The sequence below is a fragment of the Trichechus manatus genome, unplaced genomic scaffold (genome assembly GCF_000243295.1).
Source record: "Trichechus manatus latirostris isolate Lorelei unplaced genomic scaffold, TriManLat1.0 scaffold00005, whole genome shotgun sequence".
In the NCBI taxonomy this organism is placed as follows: Eukaryota; Metazoa; Chordata; class Mammalia; order Sirenia; family Trichechidae; genus Trichechus; species Trichechus manatus.
The window spans coordinates 32,950,733-32,964,601 of NW_004443941.1; the positions used below are offsets into that span (position 1 = coordinate 32,950,733).

A 13,869-nucleotide genomic window follows, 5' to 3' on the forward strand; every position below is an offset into this window, starting at 1 on the left:
GGAAATTTCTCAACATAATAAAGGGCATCTATGCAAAACCAACAGCCAACATCATTCGTAATGGAGAGAGGCTGAAAACATACCCACTGAGAACAGGAACAAGACAAGGATGCCCTTTATCTACACTCCTATTGAACATTGTGCTGGAAGTTGTAGCTAGAGCAGTAAGGCAAGAAAAAGAAACAAATGGCATCCAAATTGGTAATGAAGAAGTTAAACTTTCCCTGTTTGCAGATGATACGATATTATACATAGAATACCCAAAAGACTCCACAAGAAAACTACTGGAACTAATAGAAAGATTCAGCAGAGTAGCAGGATTCATGATAAACATACAAAAATCGGTTGAATTCCTATACGCCAATAAAGAGAATGATGAAAAGGAAATCAGGAAAGCAAGACCATTTATAATAGTTCCTAAAAAAATAAAATACTTAGGAATAAATCTAAGAAGGGATGAAAAAGACCTATACAAAGAAAAGTACAAAACACTACTGCAAGAAACCCAAAGCGATCTACATAAATGAAAAACATACCATGTTCATGGATAGGTAGACTCAACATTGTGAAAATGACAATTCTACCCAAAGCAATTTACAAACTCAATGCAATCCCGATCCAAATACCAACGACATTCTTCAAAGAGATGGAAAAACTAATCATTATATGCAAAGGGAAGAAGCCTCGGATAAGTAAAGTTCTAGTGAAGAAGCAGAATAAAGTAGGAAGACTTGCACTACCTGACCTCAGAACCTACTATACAGCCATGGTAGTCAAAACAGCCTGGTCCTGCACAACAACAGACACATTGACCAATGGAACAGAAATGAGAACCCAGATGTAAATCCATTCACCTATGGTCACCTGATCTTTGACAAGGGCTCAAAGTCCATCAAATGGGGAAAAGACATTCTTTTTAACAAATGGTGCTGGCAAAACTGGATGTCCACCTGCAAAAAAATGAAACAGGACCCACACCTCACACCATATAAAAAAAACAATTCAAAATGGATCAAAGACCTAAATATAAAGCCAAAAGCTATAAAGTTCATAGAAGAAAAAAGGATCAACGCTAGAGGCCCCAATGCACGGCATTAACAGGATAGAAACCATAACCAACAATATACAAACCCCAGAAGATAAGCTAGACTACTGGATCTTCTAAAAATCAAACACTTATGCTCATCAAAAGACTTCACCAAAAGAGTAAAAAGAGAAACTACAGACTGGGAATAAATTTTTGGACATTACAAGTCAGACAAAAGTGTAATCTCTAAAATCTACAAGAAAATCCAAAACCTCTACAACAAAAAGACAAATAATCTTATGAAAAAATGGGCAAAGGAAATTAACAGACACTTCACCAAAGAAGACATACAAGCGGCCAAAAGACACATGAGGAAATGCTCATGATCACTAGCCATTAGAGAAATGCAAATCAAAACCACAGTGAGATACCATCGCACCCCGGCATTACTGGCACGAATCAAAAACACTGGAAATAACAAATGTTGGAGAGGCTGCGGGGAGATCACAACTCTTAGGCACTGCTGGTGGGAATGTAAAATGATACAACCGTTTTGGAAAATGATATGGTGCTTCCTTAGAAAGCTAGAAATAGAAATACCATACGATCCAGCAATCCCACTCCTAGGAATATATCCTAGAGAAATAAGAGCCATCACACGAATAGACATATGCACACCCATATTCATTGCAGCACTGTTCAGAATAGCAAAAAGATGGAAGCAACCTAGTTGCCCATCAACAGATGAATGGATAAACAAACTATGGTACATACACACAATGGAGTATTATGCAACGATAAAGAATGATGATGAATCTGTGAAGCATCACATAACATGGATGAAACTGGAGGACATTATGCTGAGCGAAATAAGTCAATCACAAAAGGACAAATATTGTATGAGAACTCTAATGTAAAAACTCATGTAAAAGTTTACACACAAAAAGAAACAATCTTTGCTGGTTACGAGGAATGGCGACAGGGAAACTAAATAGACAATAGATAAGTGGTAACTTTGGTGAAGGGTGAGACAGCACACAATACTGGGGAGGCCAGCACAACTTGTACACGGAAAGGTCATGGAAGCTCCATAGACACATCCAAACTCCCTGAGGGACTAAATTGCTGGGTGGAGGGCAGTGGAGACCATGGTCTCAGAGAACATCTAGCTCAACTGGCATACCACAGTTTATAAAGACAATGCTCTACATTCTACCTTGCTGAGTAGCGTCTAGGGTCTTAAAAGCCTGTAAGCAGCCATCTAAGATACTCCACTGGTCTCACCCCTTCAGGAACAAGGGAGAATGAAGAGAACAGGATACAAGAAAAAGATTAGTCTAAAAGATGAATGGACCACAGCTACTACGGCCTCCACCAGACTGAGTCCAGTACAGCTAGCTGGTGCCCGGCTACCGCCACTGACTGCTCTGACAGGGATCACAACAGAGTGTGCTGGACAGAGCTGGAGAAGGATGTAGAACAAAATTCTAACTCACAAAATAAGACCAGATTTACTGGCCTAATAAACTGGAGAAACCCACAGAGTATGGCCCCCAGAAACTTTTAGCTCAGAGGTGAAGTCACTCCCGAGGTTCACCATTCAGCCAGGGATTGGAGAGCCCCATAAAACAAAATGGGACTAATGAGGCACAGCAGTCCAGGGACAAGGACTACAAGGCAAGAGGGGATAAGAAAGCTGGTGATAGGGAACCCAAGGTTGAGAAGGGGCAGTGTTGACATGTCATGGGGTTGTTAACTACTGTCATAAGGCAATATGTGTACTGTTTAATGAGAAACTATTTGTTCTGTAAACCTTCATCTAAGGTACAAAAAAAAAAAAAAAAGAATTATCTATGTGAGATCAAATTCATAACAGCAACTCAAAAGGTTTGACTGGAAGCCTAGTGGCCAGTGAGTTGAAGATAATGGTGATGGAATAATTTGGAAAAGGATAGTGAGAATAGCAGCACAACTGGAAGAATGTAACCAACGTCACTGAATTGTACATGTAGAAACTTCTGAAACGGTGTACCTTTGGCTATATATATTTTCACCAAAAAAAAAAAAAGGTCCTCCAAGGTTGAGAAGAGAGTGTTGACATGTTGTGGGGTTGTTAACTAATGTCATAAAACAATATGTGTACTGACTGTTTAATGAGAAACTGTTTGTTCTGTAATTCTTCACCTAAAGTACAATAAAGAAATTTTTTTTAAAAAAACATTATTTATTTGAAACAGAATAAATGTGTACATGTTTAAAACATTCAAATGGTAAGAAAGGCTAGATATATAAATAGTCCTCAACCTAGCTAGATATGTTCTTTCAATTTTTTATAAAAGTGATAGTTTACTAAACTTGCTGTTCTCCTCAGTGCTTTAAGTGTGGCTTAGACATCATTCTAATTAGGATCTATAGGTAAGCCTCATGTTTTAAATGGTTGTATAGTATTTTTCACTGTATGGATGCACCACAATTTATCAACCAATTCCCTACTGAAGGAAGTGATTCCAATTGTTTTTTTTTCCTTATTATGCGGTGATGTTTGGAAACCCTGGTGGCGTAGTGGTTAAGTGCTACGGCTGCTAACCAAAAGGTCCGCAGTTCAAATCCACCAGGTGCTCCTTGGAAACCCTATGGGGCAGTTCTACTCTGTCCTATAGGGTCGTTACAAGTCGGCATCGACTCGACAGCAATGGGTTTGGGGTTTTGGGTTTTTAGGGGGCAATGAGTTTATGTTAATAGGGGAGGAACAATTTAGAAAAGGAGGGTGAGAAATATTGCACAACTCGATGAATATAATCAATGAGTTGTACATGCAGAAATTATTGGTGTATGTTCTGCTGTGTATATTCTTAACAACAAAAACTAAATCACATATGTACAAAAAAAGAGTACTTCGGGAGTTAAAACACTTGGGATGCAGTACATTATGTCATCAATAGGTGGCATTCTCCCAACACAACAGGTATCACAGAAAGAAAATTCTTTAACTTCGAAGTTGCAGGTGCAGACTTTATTTATCAAGTCTTTATGTTCAATTTATTTATGATAAGTCCAATTATTTTAACACGATAACCACAGACCCTGTGATCCTTGGGTACTTTAGATTTTCTTTCATTTGTACATCAATAGATTTTTATTTCTATGAGATAATGTCACCCTGTATCTTGTAACCCATAGGTACATTTTCCAGAAAATTAATAGTTTATATTTTTGTTAGATAAATGCTAAGCACCACCAACAGTTTTACCGACTGAGAATTATTGACTTGCTTTAGTTCTTTATCAACTAATATGTTATCTATTATGCCCACCACTGTGCTAGAATCTGGGGACACAGAGTTGATGAGACACCACCTTTAATTCTGCTAAGCTCACTCACTGTCTAGCTCTAAAACTGTAGTTTTTCTCTGCTCTTAGCATACAATGCATGAGGCAATTTTAAAATCTCAGCTTCAATGCTTCACTTTACTTTTTTTTTTATTCTAAAGGATGTTATTTATTTAACATGTGCTTTAAGATCTTGGGGAGGAAGTGACTCAAGTAACAACGTGGTGGTTAAGTGCGTGGATCATGGAGCCAGAGTGTCAGGGTTTGAACCTGTCACTTAGCTGCCATATGACTTAACCTTTCTGTGCCCCAGTTCCTCTTCCAGAAAAAGGAAGTAATTCTACACCTACCTCATAGGATGGTTTGGAGAATTAAATATCTTAATAGATGCAAAGGACTCAGAACAGTGCCTAGAAATGTTACTTATCAATATATTTTTTACAGCTGAGACACAGAAAAACCAAGCTATAGAAAATCCATATTCCAATAAACTATATATCTACCAAAAATTTAAAAGTTCTGATAACTCTATGATACCCTTCTAACATGGTCTTGAGAATTCCCAAGAAGACCAAACAATGACAACTCTGTTTCATTTATGATATGGATATTGTTTGTTTTTCCTGACTTGGTTTTCCAAGCAGCCGTTTCTCTCAGAAGCTGGCATGACATCATGATAAGGAGCCCAAATATGAGGGTCCTGTCAAGGCACTTCATCCACCCAAAGTGTTTTAAAGGGTGGGCAATATCAGAGGGTGTATCAGAGGAAGAAGAGGAAGGTGAGGGGAGCAGGGGAGCCAGGGCCTCCAGAGGTCTAGGAGGGGGAGGCTGGCAATACATGGTCACTTCAATTGTATCTGCAGTGCCACTGTTAATAATCTAGAATCTTCTCCTAATGTCTGGCGTCTGACTTCAGAGAATTTAGCTGAGGATTGAAACGGAATCCTAAGAAGCCCCAGAAATGTACTGGATTATGCTATTATGCAAGTCTCCTCATGTCATGTTACCCTGACACAATCTGTCGCCCTCCATTCATTTCCCCTGCATGTGGTACCAATCCCAGATGCCATCAAGCTGCAGAGAACACCAGTTAAGGTACCACTCCTACCTCTTCCACCTACCAGTATTTTCAGATGTAGTTCCTGCCTTAGCAAGAGTTAGTACCCATGACCTTTTGGACCAGAAGTGTGAAAGTCTTCTCCTGAGCCAAAGCTTTACACTGTACTTTAATGCTCAAAGCCGATGACAAGTGGTACAATTTATTCCTTGAATTTCTCCAGCACTGTTTCCATCAGTAACTGATTGTTCCCCCAAGCAGTGCTGTGCTCCTAGGAAAACCGGAAAGTTCAGTGTATGAAAAGCTGTGATTAATTCAGCGCTTATATTAACAAATTGACAATGTGGCCCTTCTCAACTATCAAGACATCCATGAACAGCATATTTAAAGGGTTCAATGGCAGAAATCACGAGCAAAACAGTTTTAAAATTCACACATTTGCTTCCTCTTTGAAAAATTAACAACAGCATTAAAGTTGGTTTCCACAAAATAAAGTTAGATGTTGTTAGATGTCTCTAGAACCTTGCTAGTACAGCCTGAGGACCAGCAGCATCAGCATCAGCATCAGCATCAGCATCATTGGGGGGGGGGTTGTTACAAATGCAGAATCTCATCCCACCCCAGAATCTGCTTTTTACTAAGCTTCCCAGGTTATTCACATACCCATTAATATTTAAGAAGCAGTGGTCTAAAATAGACATTTTAAAATGAGAACAATTTTTCTGCATTTGACTATCCTAATTCATGTTCAGGTGTTATAAGGTAATTGTAGATTTTATAAGATCCTTGGATTTTAGTTACAATTAAAAATGCATTTGCTCTGAGTTACCTAGTTGTAGCAATAACTGCTAATATTTTCTTACTCCCTTCTCGTTTATTTTTCTGTATATTTTTTAGTTATTTTCTTAGTAGTTACCCTAGGATTATAATTAACATTTCATTAATACCAATTTAGCCTGAACAGTATTAAAAAACTCTATTCATATCCAGCTCTGTCTCTTCTATGTTGTTATTGTCATGAATTACATCTTTATACACTGTGTGCCTATTAACATAGATTCACAATTATTGTTTTATGAATTTGTCTTGCAAGTCATAAAGGAAAAAAAAGGAGGACTTACAAACCAAAAATATATTATATTTACGTATGTGACTATCTTTATAGCATTTGTTTATTGGGGAATGTCTTAACTTCTCCCTCATTTTCGAAGGGCAGTTTTGACAAATATAGGATTCTTGGCTGGCAGTAGTGTTTTTTTTTTCCCCGCCCAGTACTTTAAATATGGCATCCACTGCCATCTGTCTTCATAGTTTATTATGAAAAATTGGCTGCTAATCTTGTTGAAGATTCCTTGTATGTGATGAGTCACTTTTCTTTTGCTGCTTTTAAGATTCTCTCTTTTGAAATTTGATTATAATTATTCTCAGTACAGATCTCTTTGAGTTTATCTTGCTTGGAGTTCACTGAGATTCACGGATATGTAGATTCATGAATTTCATTAAATTTGGGAAGTTTTCAGGTATTATTTTTTCAAATATTCTTTCTGCCCCCTTCTTTCTCTCCCTCTAGGACTCCCATTATACATATACTGGTATACCTGATGATGTCCCAGAGGGCTGTTAGGCTTTGTTCATTTTTCTTCATTTTTTTCTCTTTTTGCTCCTCTGCGCACTGAATAATCTCAGCTGATGTATCTTCTACTTTTGCTGATTCTTTTTTCTGTCTGCTCAGATATGCTGTTGAACCCCTCTAGTATATTTTCCACTTCAGTTATTGTCCTTTTCAGCTCCAGCATTTCTATTTGATTCCTTTTTATATTTTATCTTTATTTACATTCTTTATTTGGTGAGACATCATCCTCCTAGTTTCTTCTAGCTTTTTTAGCACATTTAAGATAGCTGACATAAAGTCTTTGTCCACTAAGTCTGATGAATGGGCTTCCTCATGGACAGTTTCAATTAATTTCTTTTAATTAATTTCCTGTCAGTGGGCCATACTTTCTTGTTTCTTTGCATGCTCAGAATTTTTTGTTGAAGACTGGATATTTTTAATATTATAACATGCCAACTCTAGAAATCAGGTTTTCCTGCACTCCCACAGTTTTTTGTTTCCGCTTGCTGTGGGTTGTTGTTTGTTTGCTTAGTGATTTATCTAAAGTATTTTTGTAAAGTGTGTATTCTTTGTCATTTCTGGGCAGCACTGTAGTCTCTGTTCTATTAGCTTAGTGGTCAGTGAGTGATCTGACTGAGATTTTCTTAAACACCTAGAGGAAAAAAACAAACTCTCCAGTCTTTGAAGATTGGCTTTGTGTTGGGACACTCCTTCAATGCTTAGCCAGGCCATTTACAGCTCTTCCTTAGCCTTCACCTACTGCTTACATAGAGCCAAAAGGTCAGACAGAGGTGGAAGCTTACGGCCTTCTCAGGTCTTTTCTGAGCATGTGTCCTGGGCATGTGTGCAGTCTTCTAGATTTCCCAGTATATGTGAGAGCTTTTCAAAGCCCCTATTCTCCCAAGTATCTCTTTCTCTAGCCTCTTCCTTCCCAGGCATTTTAATCTGTCTATTCCTTGCCCTGACTGTTAACCCTTGTTCCAAGCAGCAGCAACTAATATATTTGCCTTTAAATGTTGTAAACAAATGCTACTCAGAATGCTGCTTCAGCCCTGGGGATGCACCAACGAAGGCAAAACAAAGGCAAGCCCTTGAGCTGTTCATTCAGAGAGCCATCAGACAGTTCAAAACACACAACCACAATTCTTTAAGAATAAGGTCTGTATTGCTCCCTCTGGTACCAGAAAACTATACCAAGTAGGTAGGGTGCCATCTTCCTGGCCGGTGCTCAGCTGGTGAGTGGAGGATGGTAAGTGGCTAAGTTAAAATACCATAGTGCTCTCTTATTCAAATTCAACAGATTCTGTCTTCATTAAGCATTCCCCTGGTTGTTGTGAAGTTTTGATTAGATCCTAGAGTTCCAAAAACTTGATTCTGACAGTTTTTGTCATCTTATTCATTGCTTTTGTGGAGACACAGAGTTTTGGCTTTCCTTACTCCACGATTTTTGGTGATGTCATTCCCACTAATATCTTCTGAATTTTTACCATGTGTCAAGAACTATTCCAAGTGTTCATGTATTAACTTATTTAATTCTCACAGTAATTATACGATGAAGTAGGCAATATTATTATCCCACTTTCCATAGAAGGAAATTGGGGCACAGACAGATGAAGTAACAAAGTCATGCAGATAGGAAGTCTCCAAATCAGGATTCAAACCCATACAGCCTGGATCCAGAGCCCATGTGCTTCACCCCTAGGCTCTGGCTGTTCTTTGTTATTATACTGCTGCAGAAATTCACTCAGCAGGAGACGATTTGGTGTAGGAACTAATGAGGACATCAGGTGCTAATCCAGGGTATGCCAACTAGTCACAGGACCTCTAGCTAAATTGCTTAACTTCTCTGTGGACTTCTCTTTGAATTCAGAATAGATGATTCCTAAGTCTAGCTCTAGATCCATAATTTTAGTGAGGTAAAAGATATACTCCTTCTGGGCTATCCAAAGAATTTGTATACTCTAACAAATACATTTAGGACAGTGGTTTTCAACATGTGTTCCCTGAAATTCTGGAGTCCTTCCCAGGTACCTCACAAGCCCAAGTAGTTGTTCTCCCCCAACCAGTCTCTCAGCATCTTTGATTTTAATGCATTTATCTGTATAATGAATTATATATTATTAGTAAAAATAATAACTCAGTTGATAAAAGACTATCATTGCTTCAAAACAATAAAAGATTAAAAGCAACTGATTTTGAGAATTTGGCTGACCATATACACTAGGGATTCTTTTTAGAGAACTTATAACTACTGTGCATATACAAACTAGAAATAGCGTAGCAACGATGCTAATCTTTTATATGAACTTGGCATATGGTACTATTTTTTCCTTAAACCGCCTATGCTCCTAAAAATATTGTGTATTTTTTTCTGTGTATTTGTTCAAATTTACGTTTAAAAATTTGTTTCCTAAAATCTCAGTTGAAAATAATTAATAATTGGTGAAATATTCTAAAATTCACTTCTAACATAAAAATATATGAATGTTCTTTTTAAAAGCTAGTTCATTAATTTTGGTTTTCAGAGGCACTGGTTTGTCAAATTCACATGCAGTAAATACTAAACATCACAGGTTCAGGACAGGGAAGGAATAAAATACAAGTACATGCAGAACCATTCATAAAGGAGATTCCATAACAACAAGCGTACCATAATTGAAATGTCAGGGTTGTAAACAGAATATGTACAAACCTCCTACAAATCAATTAAAAAAAGACAGAGAGCCCCCCGCCCCCACTCCCTGCCAAATAGGCAAAGGATATGATAAACAATTAATTGGCAAAGAAATACAAATCACAAATAAACATGGAAAAAATGCTCCAATTCACTAGAAATAAGAAGAATGCGAGGAGTCCTGGTGGCACAATAGTTAAGCGCTTGGCTGCTAACCAAAAGGTTGGTGGTTCGAACACACCTAGCAGTCCCACTAGAGAAAGACCTGGCGATCCACTCCCATAAAGATTACAGCCTAGAAAACCCTATGGGGGCAGTTCTACTCTGTCACATGGGTCTCTATGAGTCAAAAATTGACTCGACAGTACCCAACAACAAGGGAAATGCATGTAAAATACTCTTTTCACCCATCTGATGGAAATAATTTTAAAGACTGAGAATATTCAGCGGTAGAAGGCATTTCAAACATTGCCAACGTAAGTGCAAATCTGTACAGTATGTTTGGAGAGTCATATAGGAAATTTAAAATGCAACTTCTTGACACAGTACTTTCATTTATAGGAATTCTCTTAACTCAGAATCACTCTTGCAGGTTAAACTGTGTGTGTATGCACATGTATGCATATACACAGTTTGTACTCTAAATTCCAAGCAATAATGAGACTGGTAGGATGAGGACTCTTATTCGATTCAGTTAGGTTGTACACATAAGACATTTACACAGTGTTGGTGATTAAAAAACATTACTATAATTTATTGAAGGCAAACAGGAAACAACAGGAACAGATTTGAGGTGAACCATCTCCTCCACCTCTACAAGTACCCCACTTAGCATAGTAGGAGAGGAGCCCACTTATGTCTAAAAAGGGGAAATGCTCATCCTTCCCAAACTACCCATGTCCAGTTCTGTGTTGCTGGGTGGGCACACTGTGGACCAGCAAGTGTCTCTCTCTCAGCAGGTGTGTCATCAAGTCAAGTGGGGTATGGCATAGCTGTGTTCATTCTCTCTCTCTGTCTCTCTCTGTGACTTTTCTCAGCTGAGTCTGGCTTCCTGTGCTTGCTGGTCCAGCTCCCAACCAGCAGCTTCAGGACAACTTTGGGCCAATGCAAGGGTTAGGCCAGCATTATGACTGCTCTTGAGGCAAAACTTTTATTGGCAACCACCCCTGTACAGTGTATGCCCAAGCCTCTGCTCTGTTGGCCCCCTCCTGCCCGGAGGCACTCAGCCCCACTGGTGACTTCCTGACCAGAGGTGCCCAGCTCTGCTCCATGGGCCAATTCACCCACCACTGCTGTCTTCTCCATTGGCGGACCATGCCCACTGCTGCCGTCTTCCAGTCTTATGGTTCCCACCACTTGAACCACTGCTGTCGCTTCTCTGCCTCTCAGCTCTGCTGTGCTTGCTGCCATTTCTCTCAGTCTTCAGTGTTATTAGCTGAGTGAGTGTTACCATATCATTGTTACAGCCCTTGCCCTGTATTTACAGCTCTTCTAGGAGGTTCTCAGCACAGGGCCTGTGTCCAAAGGACTTATTCCCCTCCTTGCTTTCGTAGATCAGGAAGCCCCCAAAACATCTGTGAGATTGGCTACTTATATAGGAAAATTCCTTCTCAATTTCAGGGTGTGGCTTTTGTAAATCGACTAATCTTTTACACAGATCGTAAACTGATGAATCCTATTTATGCTGCTAGTAAACCGACCAATCACTGCAGGCCACTTATGTGAATAGTTAACTGACCATTCCCTGCATGCAGCTTATGTGGACAGCAAACTGACCAATGCCTTTCAAGACTGTGGCCAGAACAATCATTTTAGGAGAATCACAAACTCAGAGCCAAAAAGGCCATAAAAAAGAAAACCCATCACACCACACATGTATATATAAGATACATACATGGAGGCTCGTTGCAGCATTGCTTATAACAGGAATATCAGGAATGAGGTAGGGTACAACAGGGTGGTGTGGGGGGAGAACAACACAAATGTTCATCAATGGTGGACTGGCTAAAAAACTCACAGTGCATCTACAAAACAGAATCTATGTAGTCGTTCAAAAGTTACCAAATTTTGTGAGTCTTTAAAGCCATAGACAGTAAAATTAATCCTGATTTAAGAGATGTTAAGGAGACTTCCGGCAACACTGCACTCTAGGCAGAAGCACCACACTGTCCCTCCACAGCAAAGACCCGAAAAACTAAGCCAAACAGAGAAAACAGCAATCCTGAAACCCTAAACATCAAATGAAGAGATAAAGAACCCAGCCGAGCACCAAATGGAATAAGAAACTGACAGAGAACAGAGAGTGAGGAGACATACATACAGAGGTCCCCTATCAGCTAATGCAGCATGGATCCGCCATCTTGGACTCCTATCAAAGACGAGCAAATAGGGGGTACGAGAAGGCAGCTTCACGGAGCTTCCAGCAGGAAACAGAACAACCGGTAACTGGCGATATATGCTTTCCCACCCCCCACCCTTCTTCACCCCCACTCGGCCTCCTCTGCTTCCCGTGACCACAGTCTCTTGGCCGGGAAGCACCGGCTGCTTGGATTCCATCTGCCCGCACTGGCCAACTCCCTGAGTGCCATTTTTTAGCTCCTAGTGTTGCTTTCTTCCACTTCTTTTGACTTCCTCCTTACCTCTCACCACCTCCCCCTCCTTTTGCTCAAATACCTGGCTCCGTGCACCATCTTTGCTTCTTCCTGAGGGGCTGTGGAGGTCCGCTTGAGTGTGGAACTACTTCCCGGTCTGTGCTGCCATTCTGGTGGGATCCCAGGGCATTTTTTTTGTTTGTTTTGAATTGCTTGTTTGTTTTCTTTTTCTTTTCTCGAGTTGGGAGCCCATTCTGGCTGGGCAGTGCTGCGTGGCTTGGGACCTACACCCTCAGCTTGTGCAGACGTGCAGAGGGATCCCTGAGGACATTTCCTTTTTTGTGTTACTTTTTTTTTTCTGTTTTTTTTGCGGGGGAGAGGTTTTCTTGCTCTTTTTTTAATTTATTTTCTTTTCCCTCTTTTTCCCTTTTTGTCTTTCTTCATTACTCAGTTTCACGTCTCTCTATACCTTCATTCTCTTCCTGTCCCCTGAATACCTGGCGCTGAGTGACACCATTATGCCTTCTAGCCAGGCTGTACTTCAACACCTGGGAACAACTTCCCCAGACCTAATAGCCGTACCAGTGGGATACCCTGGAGCTTTTCTTTTCTTTTTTCTTTCTAATTTTAATTTATTCACTGGTTTCTTTTCTTCTTCCCCTTTTTGTTTTTCTCCATTTCACAGTCTCTTATCTCTCAACTCCAATGGCAAGCTCCCCTAGCACTCTTCTCTGTTTGTAAATTTTTGGCTCCTGTTCCACTCTCTTCTCTCCCATACCCATCTTAGCTCCACACATCACAATCTCCCCCTCCATCTTGCCTACCAGCACCGTGTGCTTAATATCATACCACCAAGCAGCACAGGCAAGCCTACCAGAACCTGCCCTGCACAGATTACCAACGTGTCCTGGTGGCTGTAGTAAGTGCCACAAACAACCCACCCCAGCTAGACCTGCCCTGCTGTACCATATCTGAGCGACTGACCCTGCCAATTGGAGAAGGAGGCGAAAAGTATCGTGCCCACAGACGAGAAAACAACTAAGAACACACAGCCTGCCTGCTCAGACATAGCCAAATTAAAGAAAAAAAAAGGATGAAACAAACAAATCTAGAATCAAAAAATGAGAAAAATAACTACTGAATGCCCCAAAGACAGCAGACAATATCAAAACATTTACAAAAACAGGACAGGATGGTTCCAGTAGGTGTCCAAAATAAAACACCAGATGCCTTTCCAGTAGAAGAAGAGACACTAGAACTACCTGATAGGGAATTCAAATCTCTAATACTTAGAATTATCCTAGAGTTGAAGCAAAAAGCAGACAAAAATGAGGAAAAAATAGACAAATTCATGCAAAAGGCAGACAAATTCATGGAAAATAAAGACAAAAAAAAAAAGGAAGAATTCAGGAAAATAATGGAGGAACAAAATGCCAAAATAAATTCACAACTAGAAATTATACAAAAACAACAATTAGAAACCCAAAACATAAACAACAAGATTTCAGAAATGGACAGTGTCACAGTAGGGCTGAGGAGCAGATTTGAAATGGTGGAAGACAGGATCAGTGGAATTGAA

At 39.7% G+C, this 13,869-nt stretch overlaps 1 protein-coding gene across 20 annotated transcripts in view; it reads right to left on the minus strand.

The window, feature by feature from the left end:
• LTBP1 (latent transforming growth factor beta binding protein 1) overlaps positions 1-13,869 on the minus strand; it is a 666,638-nt gene that overhangs the window by 43,076 nt on the left and 609,693 nt on the right. Inside the window, exon 32 of one of the 20 annotated variants that reach the window (XM_023736143.1) lies at positions 5,500-5,684. The exons of the other annotated variants lie outside the window; for them this stretch is intronic. Coding sequence (XP_023591911.1) covers positions 5,590-5,684 — 95 coding nt within the window. The 3' untranslated portion in view covers positions 5,500-5,589. Of the gene's footprint in view, positions 1-5,499; positions 5,685-13,869 lie in introns of those variants that run through there. 20 annotated transcript variants of the gene reach the window in all.